Here is a 24503-nt window from a genome sequence, read left to right as displayed (position 1 = left end):
GAGACGACGCCATATGAATTATGGTTTGGGAAGAAACCTAAGCTGTCGTTTCTAAAAGTTTGGGGATGTGATGCTTATGTCAAGAAACTTCAACCTGAAAAGCTCGAACCCAAGTCGGAAAAATGCGTCTTTATAGGATACCCTAAGGAAACCATTGGGTATACCTTCTACCTCAGATCCGAAGGCAAGATCTTTGTTGCCAAGAACGGGTCCTTTCTGGAGAAAGAGTTTCTCTCGAAAGAAGTAAGTGGGAGGAAAGTGGAACTTGATGAAGTACTACCTCTTGAACCGGAAAGTAGCGCAGCTCAGGAAGATGTTCCTGTGGTGCCTGCACTGATTAGAGAGGAAGCTAATGATGATGATTAAGGTACTTCGGATCAAATTACTACTGAACTTCGTAGGTCCACGAGGACACGTTCCACACCAGAGTGGTATGGCAACCCTGTCCTGGAAATCATGTTGTTAGACAACGGTGAACCTTCGAACTATGAAGAAGCAATGGCGGGCCCAACAAATGGCTTGAAGCCATGCAATCCGAGATAGGATCCATGTATGAAAACAAAGTGTGGACTTTGACAGACTTGCCCGATGATCGGCGAGCAATAGAAAACAAATGGATCTTTAAGAAGAAGACGGACGCGGATGGTAATGTTACCATCTATAAAGCTCGACTTGTCGCTAAGGGTTATCGACAAGTTCAAGGGGTTGACTACGATGAGACTTTCTCACCCGTAGCGAAGCTGAAGTCCGTCTGAATCATGTTAGCAATTGCCGCATACTATGATTATGAGATATGGCAAATGGACGTCAAAACGGCATTCCTTAACGGCTTTCTTAAGGAAGAATTTTATATGATGCAGCCGGAAGGTTTTGTCGATCCTAAGAATACTAACAAGGTATGCAAGCTCTAGCGCTCCATCTATGGGCTGGTGCAAGCATCTCGGAGTTGGAACATTCGATTTGATGAGATGATCAAAGCATTTGGGTTTACACAGACTTATGGAGAAGCCTGTGTTTACAAGAAAGTGAGTGGGAGCTCTGTAGCATTTCTCATATTATATGTGGATGACATACTGTTGATGGGAAATGATATAGAATTCTTGGGAAGCATAAAGGCCTACTTGAACAAGTGTTTTCCAATGAAGGACCTTGGAGAAGCTGCTTATATATTAGGCATCAAGATCTATAGAGATAGATCAAGACGCCTCATTGGTCTTTCACAAAGTACGTACCTTGACAAGATATTGAAGAAGTTCAATATGGATCAGTCCAAGAAGGGGTTCTTGCCTGTATTGCAAGGTGTGCAATTGAGCACGGCTCAATGCCCGACCACGGCAGAAGATAGAGAAAAGATGAGTGTCGTCCCCTATGCCTCGGCCATAGGGTCTATTATGTATGCCATGCTGTGTACCAGACCTGATGTAAACCTTGCCATAAGTTTGGTAGGAAGGTACCAAAGTAATCCCAGCATGGAACACTGGACAGCGGTCAAGAATATCCTGAAGTACCTGAAGAGGACTAAGGATATGTTTCTCGTTTATGGAGGTGACGAAGAGCTCGTGGTAAAGGGTTATGTCGATGCTAGCTTCGACATAGATCTAGATGACTCTAAGTCGCAAACCGGATACGTGTATATTTTGAATGGTGGGGCAGTAAGCTGGTGCAGTTGCAAGCAAAGCGTTGTGGCGGGATCTACATGTGAAGCGGAATACATGGCGGCCTCAGAGGCAGCACAAGAAGCAATCTGGGTGAAGGAGTTCATTACCGACCTAGGAGTTATTCCCAATGCGTCGGGCCCGATGACTCTCTTCTGTGACAACACTGGAGCTATTGCCCTTGCGAAGGAGCCCAGGTTTCACAGGAAGACCAGGCATATCAAGCGTCGCTTCAACTCCATTCGTGAAAGTGTTCAAAATGGAGACATAGATATTTATAAAGTACATACGGACCTGAATGTAGCAGATCCGTTGACTAAACCTCTCCCTAGAGCAAAACATGATCAACACCAGAACTCTATGGGTGTTCGATTCATCACAATGTAACTAGATTATTGACTCTAGTGCAAGTGGGAGGCTGTTGGAAATATGCCCTAGAGGCAATAATAAAATGGTTATTATTATATTTCCTTGTTCATGATAATTCTCTATTGTTCATGCTATAATTTTGTTATCCGGAAATCGTAATACATGTGTGAATACATAGACCACAACATGTCCCTAGTGAGCCTCTAGTTGACTAGCTCGTCGATCAACAGATAGTCATGGTTTCCTGACAATGGACATTGGATGTCATTGATAACGGGATCACATCATTAGGAGAATGATGTGATGGACAAGACCCAATCCTAAGCATAGCACAAGATCGTGTAGTTCGTTTGCTAGAGCTTTAACAAATGTCAAGTATCATTTCCTTAGACCATGAGATTGTGCAACTCCCGGATACCATAGGAGTGCTTTGGGTGTGCCAAACGTCACAAAGTAACTGGGTGGCTATAAAGGTGCACTACGGGTATCTCCGAAAGTGTCTGTTGGGTTGGCACGAATCGAGACTGGGATTTGTCACTCCGTATGACGGAGAGGTATCTCTGGGCCCACTCGGTAATGCATCATCATAATGAGCTCAATGTGACCAAGTGTTTGGTCACGGGATCATGCATTACGGTACGAGTAAAGTGACTTGCCGGTCATTAAATGGCTAGAAAATCACTTAAATGTCTTAAAAGATCAAATGACCCCTGAAGTTTTTTTAAAATTTGACATGACTGTTGTATTAGTACTACAAATTTTCTCGTACATTTAAAACACCATCTGTTGCCACTTTACTCCAAATTCGTCTTTCACAGCTAATAAAAAATATCAACAATATCACACAAAGTTTTTTGTAGGAACCATTTGCGATGAAAATTCCTGGGTCTATTTAAATTTTCCTCCTTAAACTTCGTCGGCTCGTCTGCTCCAGCGCTGGCAACCCCCGGATCTACGAATCCCGATCCCCATTCCCGAAACCCCTTCTTGCAAAGATGACGCCGTGGAAACGCTTCGTGAAGGCCCGTACGGTGGCCGCGTCCTCCCCGAGCGCGGCCTCCTACGCCGAGAGTGCCGCCGCATCCGCATTGAGCGCGGCCGCATTCACCGAGAGGGCGTCTGCGGCAGCCAACAGGGCAGCTGCAGCAGCCGAGACGGCTGCAGCTGCTGCTGCGACGGCGGCTGCAAACGCCGAGAGCGCTCGAGCTGCCGTCTGTGCCGTCGATGTCGCCCTGGCCCGGGTCGAGGCCATCCACACCAAGAACGAGGACACACACGCCAAGATATTCTAGGCCACCTCGGAATCCAGCATGCAACCCACGTCCGAAAAGGCGGCGGTGGCCATGGAGCACCTGCTTCCTCATGAGATCGCCGAGCGGGAGCTGCAGATGCAGGAGGCGGCGGAGATTGAGGAGCGCCGGGAGGAGGAGTTGCGCGTGGCCGAGGTCGAGGTAGAGAAGAGTCTGTTTGTCGAGTAATCGGCGGTGGAATACCAACGCGAGCTCTGGCACAGCCACTACTACGATTACTACAACCTTGAGGGCGGCACCGAGGACGAGGATGCGGTCGACTTCAGCAGGGGGACGCAGAGTCCACCAATGGCGGCATGTCGCTAGGACAAGTCATCGACGTCTCTGTTGGAAATATGCCCTAGAGGCAATAATAAAATGGTTATTATTATATTTCCTTGTTCATGATAATTCTCTATTGTTCATGCTATAATTTTGTTATCCGGAAATCGTAATACATGTGTGAATACATAGACCACAACATGTCCCTAGTGAGCCTCTAGTTGACTAGCTCATTGATCAACAGATAGTCATGGTTTCCTGACTATGGACATTGGATGTCATTGATAACGGGATCACATCATTAGGAGAATGATGTGATGGACAAGACCCAATCCTAAGCATAGCACAAGATCGTGTAGTTCGTTTGCTAGAGCTTTAACAAATGTCAAGTATCATTTCCTTAGACCATGAGATTGTGCAACTCCCGGATACCATAGGAGTGCTTTGGGTGTGCCAAACGTCACAAAGTAACTGGGTGGCTATAAAGGTGCACTACGGGTATCTCCGAAAGTGTCTGTTGGGTTGGCACGAATCGAGACTGGGATTTGTCACTCCGTATGACGGAGAGGTATCTCTGGGCCCACTCGGTAATGCATCATCATAATGAGCTCAATGTGACCAAGTGTTTGGTCACGGGATCATGCATTACGGTACGAGTAAAGTGACTTGCCGGTCATTAAATGGCTAGAAAATCACTTAAATGTCTTAAAAGATCAAATGACCCCTGAAGTTTTTTTAAAATTTGACATGACTGTTGTATTAGTACTACAAATTTTCTCGTACATTTAAAACACCATCTGTTGCCACTTTACTCCAAATTCGTCTTTCACAGCTAATAAAAAATATCAACAATATCACACAAAGTTTTTTGTAGGAACAATTTGCGATGAAAATTCCTGGGTCTATTTAAATTTTCCTCCTTAAACTTCGTCGGCTCGTCTGCTCCAGCGCTGGCAACCCCCGGATCTACGAATCCCGATCCCCATTCCCGGAACCCCTTCTTGCAAAGATGACGCCGTGGAAACGCTTCGTGAAGGCCCGTACGGTGGCCGCGTCCTCCCCGAGCGCGGCCTCCTACGCCGAGAGTGCCGCCGCATCCGCATTGAGCGCGGCCGCATTCACCGAGAGGGCGTCTGCGGCAGCCAACAGGGCAGCTGCAGCAGCCGAGACGGCTGCAGCTGCTGCTGCGACGGCGGCTGCAAACGCCGAGAGCGCTCGAGCTGCCGTCTGTGCCGTCGATGTCGCCCTGGCCCGGGTCGAGGCCATCCACACCAAGAACGAGGACACACACGCCAAGATATTCTAGGCCACCTCGGAATCCAGCATGCAACCCACGTCCGAAAAGGCGGCGGTGGCCATGGAGCACCTGCTTCCTCATGAGATCGCCGAGCGGGAGCTGCAGATGCAGGAGGCGGCGGAGATTGAGGAGCGCCGGGAGGAGGAGTTGCGCGTGGCCGAGGTCGAGGTAGAGAAGAGTCTGTTTGTCGAGTAATCGGCGGTGGAATACCAACGCGAGCTCTGGCACAGCCACTACTACGATTACTACAACCTTGAGGGCGGCACCGAGGACGAGGATGCGGTCGACTTCAGCAGGGGGACGCAGAGTCCACCAATGGCGGCATGTCGCTAGGACAAGTCATCGACGTCTCTGTTGGAAATATGCCCTAGAGGCAATAATAAAATGGTTATTATTATATTTCCTGGTTCATGATAATTGCCTATTGTTCATGCTATAATTTTTTTATCCGGAAATCGTAATACATGTGTGAATACATAGACCACAACATGTCCCTAGTGAGCCTCTAGTTGACTAGCTCATTGATCAACAGATAGTCATGGTTTCCTGACTATGGACATTGGATGTCATTGATAACGGGATCACATCATTAGGAGAATGATGTGATGGACAAGACCCAATCCTAAGCATAGCACAAGATCGTGTAGTTCGTTTGCTAGAGCTTTAACAAATGTCAAGTATCATTTCCTTAGACCATGAGATTGTGCAACTCCCGGATACCATAGGAGTGCTTTGGGTGTGCCAAACGTCACAAAGTAACTGGGTGGCTATAAAGGTGCACTACGGGTATCTCCGAAAGTGTCTGTTGGGTTGGCACGAATCGAGACTGGGATTTGTCACTCCGTATGACGGAGAGGTATCTCTGGGCCCACTCGGTAATGCATCATCATAATGAGCTCAATGTGACCAAGTGTTTGGTCACGGGATCATGCATTACGGTACGAGTAAAGTGACTTGCCGGTCATTAAATGGCTAGAAAATCACTTAAATGTCTTAAAAGATCAAATGACCCCTGAAGTTTTTTTAAAATTTGACATGACTGTTGTATTAGTACTACAAATTTTCTCGTACATTTAAAACACCATCTGTTGCCACTTTACTCCAAATTCGTCTTTCACAGCTAATAAAAAATATCAACAATATCACACAAAGTTTTTTGTAGGAACAATTTGCGATGAAAATTCCTGGGTCTATTTAAATTTTCCTCCTTAAACTTCGTCGGCTCGTCTGCTCCAGCGCTGGCAACCCCCGGATCTACGAATCCCGATCCCCATTCCCGGAACCCCTTCTTGCAAAGATGACGCCGTGGAAACGCTTCGTGAAGGCCCGTACGGTGGCCGCGTCCTCCCCGAGCGCGGCCTCCTACGCCGAGAGTGCCGCCGCATCCGCATTGAGCGCGGCCGCATTCACCGAGAGGGCGTCTGCGGCAGCCAACAGGGCAGCTGCAGCAGCCGAGACGGCTGCAGCTGCTGCTGCGACGGCGGCTGCAAACGCCGAGAGCGCTCGAGCTGCCGTCTGTGCCGTCGATGTCGCCCTGGCCCGGGTCGAGGCCATCCACACCAAGAACGAGGACACACACGCCAAGATATTCTAGGCCACCTCGGAATCCAGCATGCAACCCACGTCCGAAAAGGCGGCGGTGGCCATGGAGCACCTGCTTCCTCATGAGATCGCCGAGCGGGAGCTGCAGATGCAGGAGGCGGCGGAGATTGAGGAGCGCCGGGAGGAGGAGTTGCGCGTGGCCGAGGTCGAGGTAGAGAAGAGTCTGTTTGTCGAGTAATCGGCGGTGGAATACCAACGCGAGCTCTGGCACAGCCACTACTACGATTACTACAACCTTGAGGGCGGCACCGAGGACGAGGATGCGGTCGACTTCAGCAGGGGGACGCAGAGTCCACCAATGGCGGCATGTCGCTAGGACAAGTCATCGACGTCTCTGTTGGAAATATGCCCTAGAGGCAATAATAAAATGGTTATTATTATATTTCCTGGTTCATGATAATTGCCTATTGTTCATGCTATAATTTTTTTATCCGGAAATCGTAATACATGTGTGAATACATAGACCACAACATGTCCCTAGTGAGCCTCTAGTTGACTAGCTCATTGATCAACAGATAGTCATGGTTTCCTGACTATGGACATTGGATGTCATTGATAACGGGATCACATCATTAGGAGAATGATGTGATGGACAAGACCCTATCCTAAGCATAACACAAGATTGTGTAGTTCGTTTGCCAGAGCTTTTTCAAATGTCAAGTATCATTTCCTTAGACCATGAGATTGTGCAACTCCCGGATACCATAGGAGTGCTTTGGGTGTGCCAAACGTCACAACGTAACTGGGTGGCTATAAAGGTGCACTACGGGTATCTCCGAAAGTGTCTGTTGGGTTGGCACGAATCGAGACTGGGATTTGTCACTCCGTATGACGGAGAGGTATCTCTGGGCCCACTCGGTAATGCATCATCATAATGAGCTCAATGTGACCAAGTGTTTGGTCACGGGATCATGCATTACGGTACGAGTAAAGTGACTTGCCGGTAACGAGATTGGATAAGATCAAGATCCCTAAAAAAGGGGGATAACAATCAGTGGGGAAGGGAAATGATGGGATTTCTTTCCCCCACCTTTGCCAACGCCCCAATGGACTTGGAGGGCAAGAAACTAGCCCCCTCCACCCCTATATATAGTGGGGAGGCGCATGGGAGCAGCACCCCAAGCCCTGGCGCCTCCCTCCCTCCCATGACACCTCTTCCTCCCCGCTTGCGCTTGGCGAAGCCCTGCCGGGATCCCGCTACTTCCACCACCACGCCATCGTGCTGCTGGATCTCCATCAACTTCTCCTCCCCCCTTGCTGGATCAAGAAGGAGGAGACGTCCCCGCTCCGTACATGTGTTGAACGCGGAGGTGCCGTCCGTTCGGCGCTAGGATCATCGGTGATTTGGATCACGACGAGTACGACTCCATCAACCCCGTTCTCTTGAACGCTTCCGCGCGCGATCTACAAGGGTATGTAGATGCACTCCCCTCTCTCTCGTTGCTAGATGACTCCATAGATTGATCTTGGTGATACGTAGAAAATTTTAAATTTCTGCTACGATCCCCAACAGTCTCATCTCACACCGGCGATGCATAAGCCGGTGCGGTAGCGGCTTTGTTAAAATTATGCGTACTTAGGCTTTGTTTTTAATGCTGGTCTTTTGTTAGAGCAATGTTTAGGTCAACTGGCTCTGTTTTATTACTAAAATTACCCGATTCAGTAAGTGTGGTATGTGTGATGTACGCTCTTTTGTATGCCCAAATTAGCAAGCGATGTTAAATTATGCAATGACGTGGATGAGGACAGTACCCGGGGAAATTTCCACCAAAGTTTGAATTATCAAACTCATCCCATGCACGTAAAGCAGATGATTCGTTTGCGATGCACACAATCGTTCAAAGTGAATGGTGTCCGGCGGTACTGCGCGCAAAGTTTCCCTCCACATTTTGAGATTTTTGGCCTACCGCCGAAATATCTACCCCCCCTCCCCACATTTTCCCTGTTTCCTCCTTCCTTCCTTCCTTCCTAAGCTATAGCCGCTTCCTCGCTTGCTTCCTCGCTCTCGCCGTCTCGCATCCTACCACCGGGGTCGCCATGGTCTTCTTCAATGACCTCTCCAGCGGTTCCTCCTCCGACGACGACTCCTTCACCACCCGGGTATGCCTCTCTTCTCTCTCGGGCTATGACTTGGAATGAAGGAATTTAACCCGACGGTCGATTTGAGTCATTTCTTCCTCTTGTAGCTCCCTAGAACCATCAGTTGCAACGAATGGAGTGGGGTGGCTGAAGATATGTCTGCTCGGTGTCACCATCAATCTCCATGCGTGAAACTAGTTGCGTTTGAATCTGTGGACAGTGGGAGGAAGTTTCTGGCATGTGCAGAGAAGGTTAGCCCCTCTTTCGTTGTTACAAATCATTTGTTAGATATGATTCAGACACTGTCATGGTCCCAACCCATTCATAACACACCTTCAACCAAACGCATCCTAAGACAATGTCACAGTTTGTACCTAGTATCTAAAAATGTTGCCATCTCATCATCAGTGCTGTTAGAAAATTATTTGGCACCGCTTCAGCAGTTTGTGCAGCCAACTTTGGTCCACACATCCGAGCAGCCAAGCAGTAAAATACTAAATCTTTATGGCACGAAGGAACTCGGCATCGGAGCAACTAGGTGCTCCGGAGTCCCGGTTCCTGATTCTTTTCCGCTGCATCGGCTCGCCAGTGCAGGGCACCGGTGCGAAATGTAGCAAAAGTTGTCTTTACGCCGGTTTTGGCATACATAGTGGACGGCCTTAGTGCTATTAGTTCTATGTTACTAAATTTGTGCATGTACACACCTGTTAGTATCATTTTGCTGTCATCCAAACACTGCCGCTATGTTGTTGCAGTTACATTTAGCTTCCTCATAAAATGTTCAATTTGTTATTTGTAGTACATGAGTAAGAACTTGTAGTGTTGTTGTAGTTAATTATAGCTTCTGATGTTTCAGAATTTGGTTGTTGTCTCAGTAGCAATTAATTCATTTGCACATTGATCTTTTCGAGAAGATATGTCATAATTAACCTGTTTCTTCAGTTTTTCAAAAGAAGTATTGGCGATTTTCTATGTTGCTATAAACCCATTTCCCCTACAATTGTTACTGATCTAGTTTTAAATATCATAGGATGAACGCAAGTGTTCTTACTTGGAGTGGGTTGATCAAGAGTGGCCACAGTCTTTGAAGATGTGCCTAGTAAAGCTCTGGAGCATGTATGAGGAAGAGAACAGAGGTAGGCTTAGAGAAAGTATTGTCAACACTGAAGAATATTTGAAGATGCGGGATAAAACGAGGAAGGTGGAGAATGAGCTCAGATTTTTTAAATCGAACTTTGCTAAGATGGTGTTGGCGAAGCAGGAGGCACTTTCCCAGTTGACCAGTGCAAAACAGGTTCTTACTGAACTGGAAGCAGAGGTGGATAAGACGAGCCTGGATGATCTCAATTAGGGAAATGAATATATTGTCCTTATGAAGCTGAACTAGCTATATGTTGTACTATGTTGTTTTCAGGTAGCTATCGTACTGTGATGTTAAAATATATTTATGTGCCTGATATGAAATTGGCAAACCGATGTTCGATATGAAATGTGAATTTGCGTAATATTGGAATTATTAACTGTTAACTAATAAACCTGCTAAATGGGTCATGAACTTTGCAAACGGTTCTAGCAGTAAAAGCGCTTGTGATGGATAGCCCAATGCCACACAGTTTACTTCATCAAATCGTATGTGATGTAGTTGAATAAAAGCAAACGGTTAACCGAGGCAGAGCGTGTGTGATAGTTACACCTATCACACACGAGCCTATACATAAAACTGCGTGGGATGTACATATGAACGGAAACATTTTCCCTGGATTGACTATGTGGGATGTACATACGAACGGAAATGTTTTCCCTGGTTTGACTGTGTGGGATGTACATAAGAACGGAAACCTATTCCTTGGATTGACTGTGTGGAATGTACATAACAAACGAAAACATTTGTTTGGGACTGACTGTGTGGGGTGTACTTACGACCGGACCGGTTGGGCCTGTACAATTGTATTTGGTCGCTCGCCCGTCGCACACGACCTCATTTTGCCGAGCGTGTGTACCAGGAGGGCGTATCCCCGACGGTTTCTGGGTCGTGTGGGAAAGACCCCCCCCCCCATCGCAGTCACTCACTAGACGACGGTTCAGAACGCCATCACGGAAAGGGGTTAAAACCGTTTGTATAGCACCTCGATGTACCAGTGATGAGATATCTCATGTCTTGTCCGCGATTCTTCATCCCTGCAGGTACCTAGGATCATGGAGACCGATCACCGGTAAGGCTAGGAACAAGGGGACCGTGAAGTGTTATACCGAACACCGATGACAGTAAGGTTCAGTAGGGTAACATGGATCATATCCTTGGGGATAACTGAGGTGTAGTCATTAAACGCCCAAAGCTCTTGTCTGGTTTCATTATCTTAATTATCGACGCAACCCGGCGTGTGGATAGGGCCTGCGGTAGGACAACTGATTCTTGTTGCAGGACGCGTGTCGGTCAAGATGTTATTTGGACACATTAGCATCAAATATAACATAAAGCTATTCTTGTATTTACTCCTTGCTTGGCCACTTGAACTGATGTGTGGATGATGTTTTTTGGCCAACTTTTAATCTCCTTTGCAGGTATTTCTAAGTTTGGATAACTTGTTGTTTTCATTTCTAATTTCTAAACATCCATTTACTTTGCAACCTTGCACTTAAACTATATTTTGAGTAACTAATATTAGTAATCAAAATTGCTTGTTCAAACCAGTTATTGTGATAACAATAAGTATATTTTTTTAGGGACATTTTTTTAACTCCAATAATTCCATGTCACTAATGATGAAAATAGATCTTGCAACTCCAACACTAGAGACCTAAGTATAGTTCACCAGATTTTTTATTGTACTTTTTCTAATTGTTGAATTGACCTCATAACCTCAATGTAATGGTAGATTTACGGTATTCTTCATATTATGTGTTTGTCGATTGTGTGAGGCGGATTTCCACTTGGAGCTGTTGGAGTAGGGTGCACACCTAGAAAAGAAGGGAAAGTGTGGGGCGACTAGACAAGATAGGAGGGGAGGGGAAACAAGGCGGGAAGGGCTAAGACGAATTAGATGCAATGATTGAGAGGTACAGAGCCCATGAAATTCTCATTAGATTTAGATGGTCTCTTTGGTAAGTTATGGGTATGAGTAACAGTGACATGAATATCATGTACATATATGATTTATTGTTGTCTTTACTAGATATGGTGTAACAACTCACATGCACAAAAACTAGTTAATTCTATTAGTTGAGACGTGATCTAAGTATTCACAATTTGACTTCAACGAAACGTGTGTTGCATGTATATTCCTTGCTATTTTACTATGTGTCTAATAATATCAATTTTGTATTAAGAATGTTGATTTTTTTTTTATAAACTTGGTCAAACTTTCGAATAGTTATGCGTCAGACAAGCCTAATGTAGTACGGAGTGAAAAAGGAAAGTAGAGCCGGTGCTTAAAAAATTGATTTTTTATTAACATAGTACAGACACAAAGCGCTCATATATACACGCATACATTCACTCCATGAATGCACGCATGCACACTCTATCCATATAAGCACCTCCGAGAGACCGAGTCGGGCATATTATTACAAAATCTTTTTTTTCGGTTATATTATTACAAAATCAATGTAGGCGACTCGCCGAAAATCCTAAAATAAATTCAGAAAAATGTGAGCATCAAGACTTTAACTTTGATGGATTAGGGATATCATTGTCCTTTACCCACCCAACCACAAGTTGGTTCACAAATAGTGCAGCGCCGGAGCTACGGCTGGGCCAACCCGTGCCCTGGCCTGCCATTATTCAGAAAACTGATTTTTTTTAACACACCAGAATTTATGCGAGCATCAAAACTTAAGACCTGATGGGCTGGGATACCACTTCCCTCGACCAACCATCGCGTTCAGAAAAGTGATTTATTTCGACGAGTGGGTACAGTACATCGTATCTGATCTGGCCTGACGAGGGAACCAATAATTCTGTGTGCCGATTTGACCGATGGGACGGCAAAGTGCTTGTTCGCCGACCGCATTGTTGATTGTTGGGTGCCCCTACGCGCACCGCACAAGAGCCAGTTGATCAGTAGTTGTGTACCACCACTACACTTTGGCTCCTCCGCCCTCTGCTCTGCTCTGTTCTGCTCGGCAGCCGAATCTCCGCCCGCCCGCCCGTGGTCAGGTGAGAAACCTCGTCCCTCCCCCACCCATCGCTCCTCCATTTTGCTCGGCCCATTCCGTTTTTTGGTGGCGGGGCTTTCGGTTCCATCGATTCTCTAATTAAGGATGACGCCTCGTTGAACAGAAACTCCCGGCGCCTCGCCCCTTGGCCAGAGGATGCCATTAACTAAGGTTTGCTCTTTCCTCTCGACACTATGTTTTTCAAGCAGTATATGTTTCCTGATTCATAAGAGTAACTAATTTGCGAGGCATTACGATAAGGACTATAAGGGGCGTATTTAACTGTAATTTTCTGTAAAGAAAAAGGAAATTATTTAGGAATAATATATCCTTACTCCTATGAAGATCTTCAATTGGTGCCGGTGGTTCATTCATCTTCGGGCCACGCTAACTGTTGACCTGGCCCAAACAATTTAAATGAGAACGGGTATGGATGATTTTTGCTCAGCCAAATGATAGTGCAGTGTTCTTCTTAAACATTGTCGCATGGGTGTTGTGCTATTAGCTTTAGAAAGTTGGAAATCAGGACTATTTGCTCAGCCAAATGATAGTACAGTGTTCTTCTTAAACATTTTTCTGCATGTTATCCTAACCTATGTGTGTCAGGTGCACAAACGTGGGGCTATAAGCCGTTCCATTGACATTGGTAGCTTCTCTGGATATGGAGAACTGAATCAAGCTTTGGCCCACATGTTTGGCATGGAAGGGCAACTCGAAGATCGACAGAGTATAGGTTGGAAGTGTATCTACCAGGATGATGAGGGTGACTTCCTACTTCTCGGTGATGGCCCATGGGAGTAAGTCCACCGTCAACTTTCTGCCTATGGCAATATGAACTTCTCAAGATTCCCTGTCTCAAATATTCCCCGAGAAACTAGAATCTGTTAAAAATGTCAGGAATTGATACAACCGAAACACAAATTAATGTGTGCATATTTCCTTGAAAAAATGAGAAGTTTAGAACACTGCCCTCTTTTCTTTTACTGTTCATGATGAACGATTATACTGGTCGGTTACCCTGACATTTTTGGCATTGATGCTGCAGGGAGTTTGCGATCATCGTGAAGTCCATTTGGATCTTGTCACCTCAAGAGGTTCTTCAACCGATGTTTCCGGGTGGTGATTTAACATCAAGGCTGTAGCCTACGAAATCAATGCAGTGAAGAATATAGTGTATAAGTGTGAGCTTATTGTTGTGAGGGCTAAAATTCTCCCAAGACTAGCTTGATCATGCGCGCTGCGACATTTGCCGTGAGGGCCAAAATTCTCCTAAGGCTAGCTTGATCATGGGTGCTGCGACGCGCCATTTAAATGCTACGTACATTGTCTCTGGGCTATACATTTTTCGTGCCTGTACTATTTTCACACAACAATAGTGTGTTTAACTCTCTGAGAAAGACAAGATGATAGCATCGACTAAGATTTACAGCTTGGCATACATAGCGCGTCACACATGACAACTCATTCGCAAAGAGTAAGGAGTAATATCTATTGGAATTTGGAAAATAATCCGAGCTTGCTGATTTGGTTAGCTTCCAAATCATGATCATAGCAGGTACTCCCTCCGTTCCAAATTACTCGTCGATTTGGAACGGAGGGAGTATATGTTTGTGTATGTTTCAAATTACAACACGAGTGGTCTACTCTAGTTAGTGTTATTTCGATGTGATGGATCCTTGGCAAACCCATGCGGGGGTGAGGTCCAAGATTTAAAGTCGTGCATGTCCAGGAGAGGTCACTCATGCTAGCGCCTCACGGGGGTAGATCATAGTATGGTGGAGCGACAAGGCAAAAACGGCGAGCACACTATTGTTAGCAAGGGCGGCGGTCGTCGTCCGGCGGAGTGCGTCAAGATCATCTTCCGGGGAGTTAGACAGATAATGAAGCCGTGTGTTGGCGCAAGGCCAGTGTGATATGGTGTGTGGTCGCCATGTCGACAGTGTGAAATCATTGTTGTACGAAATTGGTGAGATGTTGGCTTCGATTACGCCATAGTCAGTGAAATGCCGATATGAGACGGGCAACATGATGCCGCTAATTAAGGCGGGGTGAGTCATGAAGTTCGTGTCAAGTGTTTGTGTACATGTGCCTGTTTGTGAGAGACACTATTGTAGTTGAAGCACATCACGGTCGAGGGGCTATCTGGTCCCCGAGTGTTTCACCATGGGTGAAGAAAGTGCACTGAGACAAGAAAACGGGTGGTTATTGTCACGGTCATGACATCCCTAGCAGCACACTAGGCGGTATATAGTTCCTGATACACGGCAATCGTACGTGCTAGTTTTACTACCACTACTACTATCTATGCAGTTCAACTTAACTTTCCCAGCATTAGGCGGGCACCAAGATGGAACTACTTCTGTGGACATAACTGAAGATTTTGGTATAGGTCGCCCATTTATCTGGCAGGCCTCCCCTATGGACCAACACTTGCGTTAACACACCGTCATCTTGTTGTACCTGGCGCCGATCGTGGACATTTATCGGCTGAGCAACATGATCGGTATTGGTACAAATTTCATGAAGATCCAGACATACCTCCCGAAACGGTGGCACTGCTTTCTTCAAAACAGATACATGGACCACAGGGTGGATTTTACTGCTCTCTGTATAAGCGAACTGTCAAAATAATTGAACGCCAAATTTTTATCCGTCCTCCGAGCAACTGTCATTTGCACCTACGGTTGAATCTCCAAGTATTACTTGTGTAATCTTCAAGTATTACTCCCTCCGTAAACTAATATAAGAGCGTTTAGATTACTAAAGTAGTGATCTAAACGCTCTTATATTAGTTTACAGAGGGAGTACTTGTGTTATACCAGAACTCAGCTAACGGCAACCAATGGTCCCATTTGTGGGAACATCTCGAGTAAGTTTCCAGACACTGGTTTAATCCCTCTGTCTCTGGGTGGCTAGCGCTACTCATATTCAGTGAGTGACAGTTAACCGGAAGAAATGTTGCCAAAAGTGGCTGGAGAAAACTTCATCCCTACCAGAAATAATAGCATCAAGCATTCTGGATGTGATGAAGTATAAATTATGTGTGGTTCCAAATTCAGTTTCAGGAATTCAGAAGTTGGTTCTAATATAATGCATGATGATGTTTGAAGTATAGACATAAATCCCTCACTTTGCCCAACGAAAGAAGAGTGTCAGGTTCCAATTGTATCGGTAAGACGACAAAGCCATCGTATCTGATGACAAGTCACAACCGAAGCAAAAGATTGAAGTGTCAAAAACTAAAACCACGTCATTTATTTCCGAATGGAAGGAGTAGAAAATAACATCGGCAGCATTCGGTTACCTCGATCAATAACTAGCCCCGAACCGAACCAGCGCATAAATAGCAGCTAGAGGCACCACTACAGCACCATGCCCACATAAACAGAGATATTTACTGGGTTTTCCCTCCATGCACTGGTAAGAACCACAGCTCATGTCCTTTTCCGAGCCCTCGACTTCTTGCTCATTGCACTGGCTCTGGACGTGGTTTTTGTTGTGACGGCGGCAGATGGGTCGGGAACAGAGGCTCCATCCCCTGCCAGTTGCCTCCACATTCGGAAACAGCAAACTGGATCATTCGATCAGAAATCCTCAGCTGCTGGCCTACATTATGAAACAGGTCAAATATCGACTTGGGCAATATTCAGTCTGGCTTCTAGTCACAGCCTCACAGGTAGGTGCTTCTATTAAGCGTGAAAGGTATTTAGATGGCCTTGAGAGCTCGGTGATCTAACCTGCCAATCTCCTAGACTTGCTCGAGGAAAGGGCCAACGCTATCCATGTAGGTGTTGAACTACAGAAAGAATCAATATATTAGCACCTACAGATATATTTGAAAAGATGCATGCTCTATTGATTATTTTACAAAACAGTCTTCTAGCTGACACGTACCGCCTTCACAATGTTGTTGAATTTTGCGTGAATCTTCTGCTGTTCTGCTGTGGCAGCAGTCCTTACTGAAGCAGCTTCCGAACACAAATTCGAAGCCTATGTGGTGATATACAGAAACGTGATATGTCAGTTATTTTCAGGAGAAAAAAAAGATACAATTAACATAATGCAGCTAAACCTGCAGGCTTTAACTATCAAAGAGATGGACAGCTAGTATCGTACTTCTGCACGAACAGGCGGCAATAAATACTACTCCCTCCGTTCCAAAATAAGTGCCGTGATTTTAATTCTTGTGAGTAATAAGACCTCACAAGAATCACCAATTTAATGATGTTTCTCATATTAAAAGGATTTTAAGTTTGAACCAGCAATATATTCAGAATAAAGAACATCACCTCAGCGATCATTGCCTCTACTTTCTTTTCTCTAGGTTCAAGGCACTGCAGTTCACCTCAATGCGTGCAGCTTCTGATTTTCATCTGCTATTATTTGATTCCTTTCTTTCACTTTCCCCTTGAGATGCTCCTCCATTTCATGTACTGGTTGGAAGGGATTCATGCAAAATGTGAGGAAAACAGCAACTCTCAGAAAGGAAGTAACATACAATACTTGAGTAGTACTAACAAAATACTCCATCCGAAAATACTTATCGGAGAAATGGATAAAAATGGAAGTATTTCCTGACAGAGGGAGTATATATTTAGAAATTAGAAAGATAATCATTTCCTTGCCAATCAACAATCTGTGCGTCAGATGACATAACTGATACACTTTCATCATTAGGCTTAGCTTTGAGATCATAACTTCCTTTTCAACTGTTTTAGCAGCAACAGAAAGCAAAAGAGTTAGACTAGTCTCATCGTTCAATCAATCCACCTACAGAATTCAATCATCCCTTGCAGCTGTTCTTACCTGTTCATGTACATCCTGGATTTTAGAGTGTTGCTTCATCAGTTTTTTCATGAGCCTGCAAGATGGAGACAGTTTAGGACGCATTTACAGGGGTATCTACTGGTTAAGCATAACTAGGAACAGCAGTAAGTGCCACCCTGATACAAAGTAGCACCACCAGGCACCAGCTGTACCAAACAGATAGTCCAAAATACCGAAGAGATATATCATATGCTGAAACTAAATTGTCCTGGGAAACGCACCTAGCAAATAGTTTATTTTATCAAATTCCAAGAAAGTAAGTCTGAGATCAGTTGTCGCGGTCATGTTCATAAGCAAAACACCTTCTAGAATTATCAATACTACACAGTAGTCTGAAATCAGTCGTGGATTCATAAAGAAATATGACGGCAGAGAGTTACCAATACACAACTGTAGAACTGCAGTGAGTGAACATTATATTCCTTTGAAAGGCAGAAAGGAAAAAAATGTATGACGCAATACATATGATAGAATGAGGTCTGTGTGAAGCATGATCTGGGTAACAAACAGATGCATTGCTTTTTTGTGAAATTATGAGGTGGAAGTACCAAGTGTAGTATTTGAGAACATGCTGGCCCTCAATTCACAATACATAAATAATCAATCCAGTCACAAGTCAAAGATATTTCAGTGTTACCAAAGCCATCTTGAGAAGCAAATACCAGCACTTCAAATATACTCCAAAAAGATGAACTAAAACTAGAAAAGGTACTAACTAATGTGGGCGAGAAATATCAGATAATGATCAATGATAAGCACCCACCCCAACCAAAAAGTGTATCTAACACCTATTTCTTCCGCATTAGAAGCACACACTCATTTCATTTGTTGGACGAAACACGGCTGTAGTATTCAGTGAAGTCCAAACGAAAGAGAAGGAACTTCAAATCAACGTGTTGCTGCAGGGGCAACTGGGAGATAAATGAGTCGAGAGAAGCTGTATAATCTTTCGCAATGCTATCCAAATCTTCACCCATTTTCCGAAATAGTTCCCCTGCGAGTTGAATCATGGCTTTTCTGCCCCCCTCCAGCCATGAACCTGTTTCCTTGGATTTTGTTTTCGGTTTACTCTTTCCCCTGCAGTACAAAGGAGAACTTAAAAGTAAATCAAACGGTAGATGTGATGAGATTTTGAGGGAAAGATGGCATTAGCTATTTCTGCAATAATCTAACCTTAGTTGCAACTCGTATATCCGTTCAAACCACCTATCAGCATGGCTGCGGAACTGTAATATGATGTCAAACAAGGCAAAAAGATTTCTCAAAATTCCCAGGGACCGCTCACCCAGGAGAGACTTCTCCACAATTGAAGTGAGATACTTATCATGTCCCATGAGAAGATCGTCTAAATCTTTTGCTGCATCCATTTCTTCTGAAAAACGAGCCCAGGAAACCTCTAGGACCTCAAACATAATGTAGTACTGGAAGTTGGTCACAAAATGGTTCATTTCATTAAACAGAACTTGGCATTTCCGAAGAACTGAAACAAACTGAGCCCTGATGCTTGTCCCTTCCTTGTAAAATGGAGAAGAAACAATGCAATTAGGCTTCATTGTCTTCCAGACTCCGGTCAGAGAATGGTCAACACGCTTAAGCTTCCATAGGAAGTTGAATATCTTGAGGTACATCTTCATGACTGAAGCTGTGAACACCGTGTCCAGAGGGACCCTAGCATCATACTCCAAGGAGAAGACATCCCAGCCAACATCACCATCTCCGTGATCCATCATCTTTACTTTTATCCGGTCCAAGATGTCACGGTCATCATATTGTGCGTCAGATGCACGTATTGCAGTTTCAAGCAAGCCAGCAAGGTGGAAGGGGCTAATTCTATTGGCTGGTTCTGACAACTCAGGACCAACAACATCCATCAGATACTGAACAAAATCACCCTGCCCAAGAAGCAAATACCTCTTGATAGCAAGACAATGGTCTTTAAATCGGTATCGCTTATGAATCACGTCCATCAAACGTTGATCAATCCTCTTGGCTGCTTCTACCACCAATGCCTCCAAAGCATCAATCTGCCCATAACCAAGCCCACCTCGACTTGTTGTGGTGCCAACATAGGCTGCAGCCTCAGTGGCAGCCTCAGCCCAACCATTATCATCACAGCAAACTCTGAGAAAGTTGATTGACTTCCCTGTTCTAAGGATCCTTTGTGCCAGCACCGGAGAAATGAAACTCGGTAGCATATCAGACTGAATAAGGTAGCCCTCCCGCCACAAAGATTCAGCCTTAACTGGCTGCCCAACAATGAAGAACTCGCCAAATACATCCTCCAATTCACCTTCAAGCACCCAGCTTCGGACCATTTCAAAGAGTGGTGAGCAGACTCGCCGCAGCAAGCGGCCCATGAAGTCTTGAACCATGGGATCCCCATGCTGTGCGTGCCCGTGGATCGCACCAGCCATTCCACCACCTCTCAAACCACGGCATCCATCCACCAAGACAGCCATCAAGCGCATTTTCACCGCAGGCTCAGCAAGCCACACAACAAGACGCCGCAGCGAGAGGTAATTACCTGACACACCCGAATCAGACCCAGGTGTTGGGATCGGGTTCAACGAGTACGACTCTAGAACTGCAAGCAGCTTATAGTAATCAGACAGTTCCTCCTGTAGAGCTGAGCAGAAGGCCTGAGCAACAGTGCCGACCTCGGCGGCGGCATGAGAGGGCAAGCGGCTCACATTGTCGGAAACGAAGCCTCGCACCTTGCGGAACAGCCAGCCGACCTCGCACAGCTTGCGTACCAGGGTGCGAGTGGAGCTGGGCACGTGGACTCCGGCGGGCAGGTCGTAGGTGTCGCTGGCCTTGTCGTACCGAACGTAGCGTCCGTCGATGCCCTGGCAGGCGTAGAGCACGTCGCGCACCAGCGTGGCCTCTGACACCTCCGTCTCGTCGAGCACCAGCTCGGTGTACTCCCGCAGCGCGATCTCGCGGATGTTGTCCGGGTCCTTGGAGACGAGCGCCACGCCGCCGGCCGGCGTGCCGGGCGCCCGCGAGGCCTGCCTCGGCGGCGCGGCGGTGGGGAGGTCGGGGAGGCAGGAGGCGGCCCCGCGGCGGTGGGAGGAGAGCGAATCGAGCAGGTAGAGGAGCGGCCAGAGGGAGGCGGGGCGGGACCGGGCGGAGAGCTTGGAGTGGAGTTCGGCGAAGGCGAGCGCGTCGTCGGGGCGGCCGGAGGCGGCGAGGCGGCGCTTGACGGACTCCGCCAGCGCGTGCTCGTCGGGGAGGACGGCCGGGGCGAGGCGGCTGGAGAGCAGCCGGTGCGCGAACCGCAGCGCGCCGCCGGAGTCGGCGGGGACGAGGCGGAGGACGAGCTCCTTGACGAGATCCCCGGCCTGGTGCTCGTCCATCGGGGAGGAAGTGGGCGCTAGGGTTCTCTCGGGTGCGGCGCGGGAAGGGGCCGGCGGCGGCACGCGGGTCAGACGCGGCGGCGAGCAGCTGGCGCGGCAGTCCAAGCCGGCCGAGAGGGAAGGGGAATCGGGAGGAAGACCTAGCTAGCTAGAACTGAATCGCCATGGCGTCTCTCTGTCGATTTGGGTTTTTTTTAGGAGGGAAAAGAAAGGAGAAGAGAGGGACGAGCGTGAGAGGTATCGGTGCATTGGGCTGGCGAAGCGAGTTTTCATGTCGTGGGCTAGGCACGATAGTGCGGAGGCCCGTCGTTTCCTTGGGCCGTCGATCTGGATGCTCTACTCTGTCCGTCCGTCGGTCGATCTAAAAAAAAGATCAAAATAGACTCGGCACTCAAAAAATTTTCAAAATAGACGAATGGATCTATACATATGTACTCGACCGATGTAGTGTTAACTCTTAATCAAGTCAAATTAGGCCGAATGTGTGCAATCAACCGGGGAAATTTGCCTCCTAATGCAGGCAACCTAATACAGTCTATCAAACTTTGTGCAAAATATGATTTCTGGTAAATGCAGGCAACCTAATACAGTCTATCAAACTATGTGCAAAATATGATTTCTGATATGTATCCACTCATCCAGTCTCAGTCGAGCCATAGATGTTAATGGCTCAAAAACAATGCAGGTAGCCGTGGTGTTTTCATAAACCACAGAGATGCGAGCTCAATTAAAGCATCTCCAACAACAACCCTGTTCTAGAACACCAAAAAGTGAGTAAAATTTCGGGCACCAAAAGGTGAATTTTGGGCAAGAAAAGATGGTCATCTTGAATAGTTGTCCTAAAATAGGGCAACATTGCTCTAGCAGCTGTCCTAAAATACGATAGCCGCACCATAATTTCTTCTCCATAATTGCGTATGTTTTGAAACAAATGATGAACTATGGATAAACTTTTAACTTTCGAAAAATGATTGCACACATATCAAAATCAACTCAAATCCACATATCAAGTTCAAATGCAAACCACAAGCATAGTACATCACCAACACAAACAAAATTGCATTGAGCAAAGTGCATAGCCTCTCAATTTTCATCACCTTCATTGGCACTTGTGCTTACATTGTCTCCATGGCTTGGAACATTGTATTGCCATAATTGGCCTCACTGCCACCACTGAATTCATTGTTTTCATGGCCTACTCCCATGCCACCACCCATAGAACCACCCCTGCCTCCACCCATGTCACAACCCATAGCACCACCCCTGCAGACACCGTACCCGTCCACAGACAGGGAGGACCAGTCCGCGGACACGGATGCAGGAGCTGACCATCCAAGGCTATCAGCATACATTTCAAACATAAAATAACCGGACAAATTTAAGCAAACACGTCAGAATTCATTCAAAAGTTCGGAGATAAACTAAAAATTATAGCTTGTACCAGCTGACCACCTCGTATGCGTGGTCACCCTGCCCGGCCGCACCGCCATCGCTGGCAGTGCCGCCGTCGTCGTCCCTCCAGCGATGGTAGGGCGTCAGTGGGTCGCGGCAGCCTTGTTCGGCCGCAGCCTGGCTCTCGCGGAGGAGCCGCTCCCCTTCCTCCTGTGCGGTGCAGAGGGTTGTCGCAGCCAAAGCCGATGACGCACGCGGAGCACTGGCAGCGGCCTTGCCATGTTCACTAATTTGGACGTCGCGGTTGCCTGGCGGGGACGACTGCTTCTCCTTGACACATCGTTCGATCTAGAACGTTGTCGCGGTTATGCGCGGCGGCGCGGGGGGGGGGGGTCCTACTTCACCCACCGGAGAGGGGACACCGTTTCCCGCTTCACACAGTAGCAGCGCGGGGACGGCGGCTCCTTCTTGACCGCACGCGGCGGCGACAGTGGTGCGGGGACCATCTAACGGAGCAATCGCTCCGTCATGAGCTCCATCTGACGAAAGAATCGCTCCGTCATGAGCTCCATCTGACGAAAAGAATTCCTCGTCCGTCAAAGCCGCCTCCGCAAGGAGGCACAATTGCTGCTACAACTGGTACTCTTACGGCGGCACTTGGTCATCCTCGTCACCGGAGGAGCTGATGATCTCCTCCTTGCCTGAGGAGCAGGCCGCCGTGGACAAGGGGCCCAGCGAGCGAGGGCGGCAACGCTATGAACCGCCTGGCGAATAACTATCGTTGTCATCGCCGCTTGTCGACGCGGAGAACCAGGACTTCGGCATCGCAGGAGTTGAAGATGCTCGGGAAGGAGGAGGGGCTCAGAGAGGGGGATGGGCTTGGAGAGGAGGTAGTGTGGATATGTGCATCGTCAGCGCATGATTTTAATAGCCGCGACCAGGTCATGTGAAAGGGCTGATCAGCCCGCTTCAATGCAGGGGCAGTGGCTGGAATTGGTTTCTCCAGACGCGACGTTTGCATTGAAGCAATTACACCCGAGAGGTAGCGTCAGTCAGCTTCGCCCTCCCGTTCGGTCATGTCGCTCGACATCAATGTTGGCAGTGGTATGCTCTAGCCTGGTATGAATGCGGCGCAGCAAGCGTTGCAGCATTGGACGAAAGTGCGAGAGAGGTGGGAGAGGTTATTGGGTAAGCCAGAGCAATGCGGTGACAGTCTAGACGCCCGCAATCCTCCAGTTTTTTTTGGTTTGCGAAAAAGTTCACGGACTTGGTCGCCGGACCGGCCCGTATCTATACCTACTATTAAAGAAAGTTAATATTTTTGGTTTGGTCCAGTAATTTTCGTCCGCTTTGTCCTATATTATGCGTAAAAAAAATATGTCCAATCCGACGACTAGAGCTATCTGCAACGCACGGGTGGGCTACCGGTCCATGTTTGTCCCGTCCCCAACCCAATTTTCTCTTTTCCTTCTTCCCTCCGCTTGATTCTTGCCCCGTGCGGCCGTGCCCGATCCCTCGATCTCACCCGCGGAACACGCCGCAAACTCCGCATCGGCCTCCTTCTTGTGGCCAGCTGCGGCACATCAAGCCCTACGACGCTGCATGACAGGATCGACTGCGGCATGTGGGATCTGCCGCCCCCATCGACGGCCATGGTCTAGCACCACAGGTGAGGGTGATGATGGCGGATGGTGTAGACGGAGGTGTGGCCAGGTGAAGAGGCCATGGTCGAGCAATTGCAAAGCATGTGTGTGTGGTGTTGCTGCATCACCATAGTCTACGCGTGCAAGATTTGGTCAGATGGATAAGACTACAGAGGTGCTCGGGTTGAACACACAGAACGAAATCATCTTTGCTCGTGTCTGGCCACATTCGTCAGGTTTGGGTTTCATATGTACGTGTCCTTTTCTCTGGCAAGCATCGTTTCCTTTTGTACATAGCATCTAGCCAATATAGGAATAAATCAAGGATCGGCCTTCGTGTACGTGCATGTGTTGCTCAGCAAGTTTAGGATCAGATTTTAAGGTTATAATGAATTTGTTCTTTTGCAAGAATTAAGATTAAGTCTGAGTTGCTTATACAGACATGAGAGATTGCAACGAATTTGTTCATCCGGCTTTTTCCTGATTGATGTTGCTCCTTCTCAACCCATACTTGCACATGTTCAGATGCTCAGCCAAACCGAAGCATTGCTTCTCTT

At 47.0% G+C, this 24503-nt stretch overlaps 2 protein-coding genes across 7 annotated transcripts; one reads left to right on the top strand and one right to left on the bottom strand.

Moving 5' to 3' along the window:
- Positions 1–12556: 12556 nt before the first annotated feature.
- LOC123143730 (auxin response factor 5) lies at positions 12557–14125 on the top strand. The gene is made up of 4 exons (XM_044562696.1): positions 12557–12729; positions 12853–12899; positions 13335–13525; positions 13774–14125. The coding sequence occupies exons 2-4, from the start codon at positions 12885–12887 to the stop codon at positions 13868–13870; spliced, it is 303 nt and encodes a 100-aa protein (XP_044418631.1). The 5' UTR covers positions 12557–12729; positions 12853–12884; the 3' UTR covers positions 13871–14125.
- Positions 14126–15677: 1552 nt separating this feature from the next.
- Positions 15678–21133, bottom strand: LOC123143729 (gamma-tubulin complex component 3). Of its 6 annotated transcripts, none has more exons than XR_006471003.1 (8): positions 18729–21133; positions 18319–18632; positions 17535–17589; positions 17018–17437; positions 16623–16718; positions 16466–16524; positions 16033–16334; positions 15678–15922 (listed from the first exon to the last, which is right to left on the bottom strand). XR_006471003.1 is itself a non-coding variant. In XM_044562695.1 (2 exons), exons 1-2 carry the CDS (start codon positions 20909–20911, stop codon positions 18377–18379), a joined length of 2439 nt encoding a protein of 812 aa, XP_044418630.1. In that variant the 5' UTR covers positions 20912–21133; the 3' UTR covers positions 18090–18376. The 6 variants fall into 6 exon arrangements, 1 of the variants encoding a protein (XP_044418630.1); XR_006471004.1 differs by lacking the exon at positions 15678–15922 and having other exon boundaries at positions 15953–16334; positions 17018–17161; positions 17386–17437; XR_006471002.1 differs by lacking the exon at positions 15678–15922 and having other exon boundaries at positions 15953–16334.
- Positions 21134–24503: the final 3370 nt, after the last annotated feature.

This window comes from Triticum aestivum, chromosome 6D, assembly GCF_018294505.1.
Source record: "Triticum aestivum cultivar Chinese Spring chromosome 6D, IWGSC CS RefSeq v2.1, whole genome shotgun sequence".
Lineage (NCBI taxonomy): Eukaryota > Viridiplantae > Streptophyta > Magnoliopsida > Poales > Poaceae > Triticum > Triticum aestivum.
Note: the sequence above shows the minus strand (reverse complement) of the source record. Positions and strands in the feature narration are given on the sequence as shown.

Bases quoted from the DNA above. Each gene is read 5' to 3' on its own strand.
- LOC123143730 (XM_044562696.1), top strand. The intron at 13,526-13,773 runs GTAAGTCCACCG...TTGATGCTGCAG, and splicing joins CTCGGTGATGGCCCATGGGA to GGAGTTTGCGATCATCGTGA.
- LOC123143729 (XM_044562695.1), bottom strand. From the start codon at position 20,911: ATGGACGAGCACCAGGCCGGGGATCTCGTCAAGGAGCTCGTCCTCCGC. The intron at 18,633-18,728 runs GTTAGATTATTG...TTTGTACTGCAG, and splicing joins ATATACGAGTTGCAACTAAG to GGGAAAGAGTAAACCGAAAA.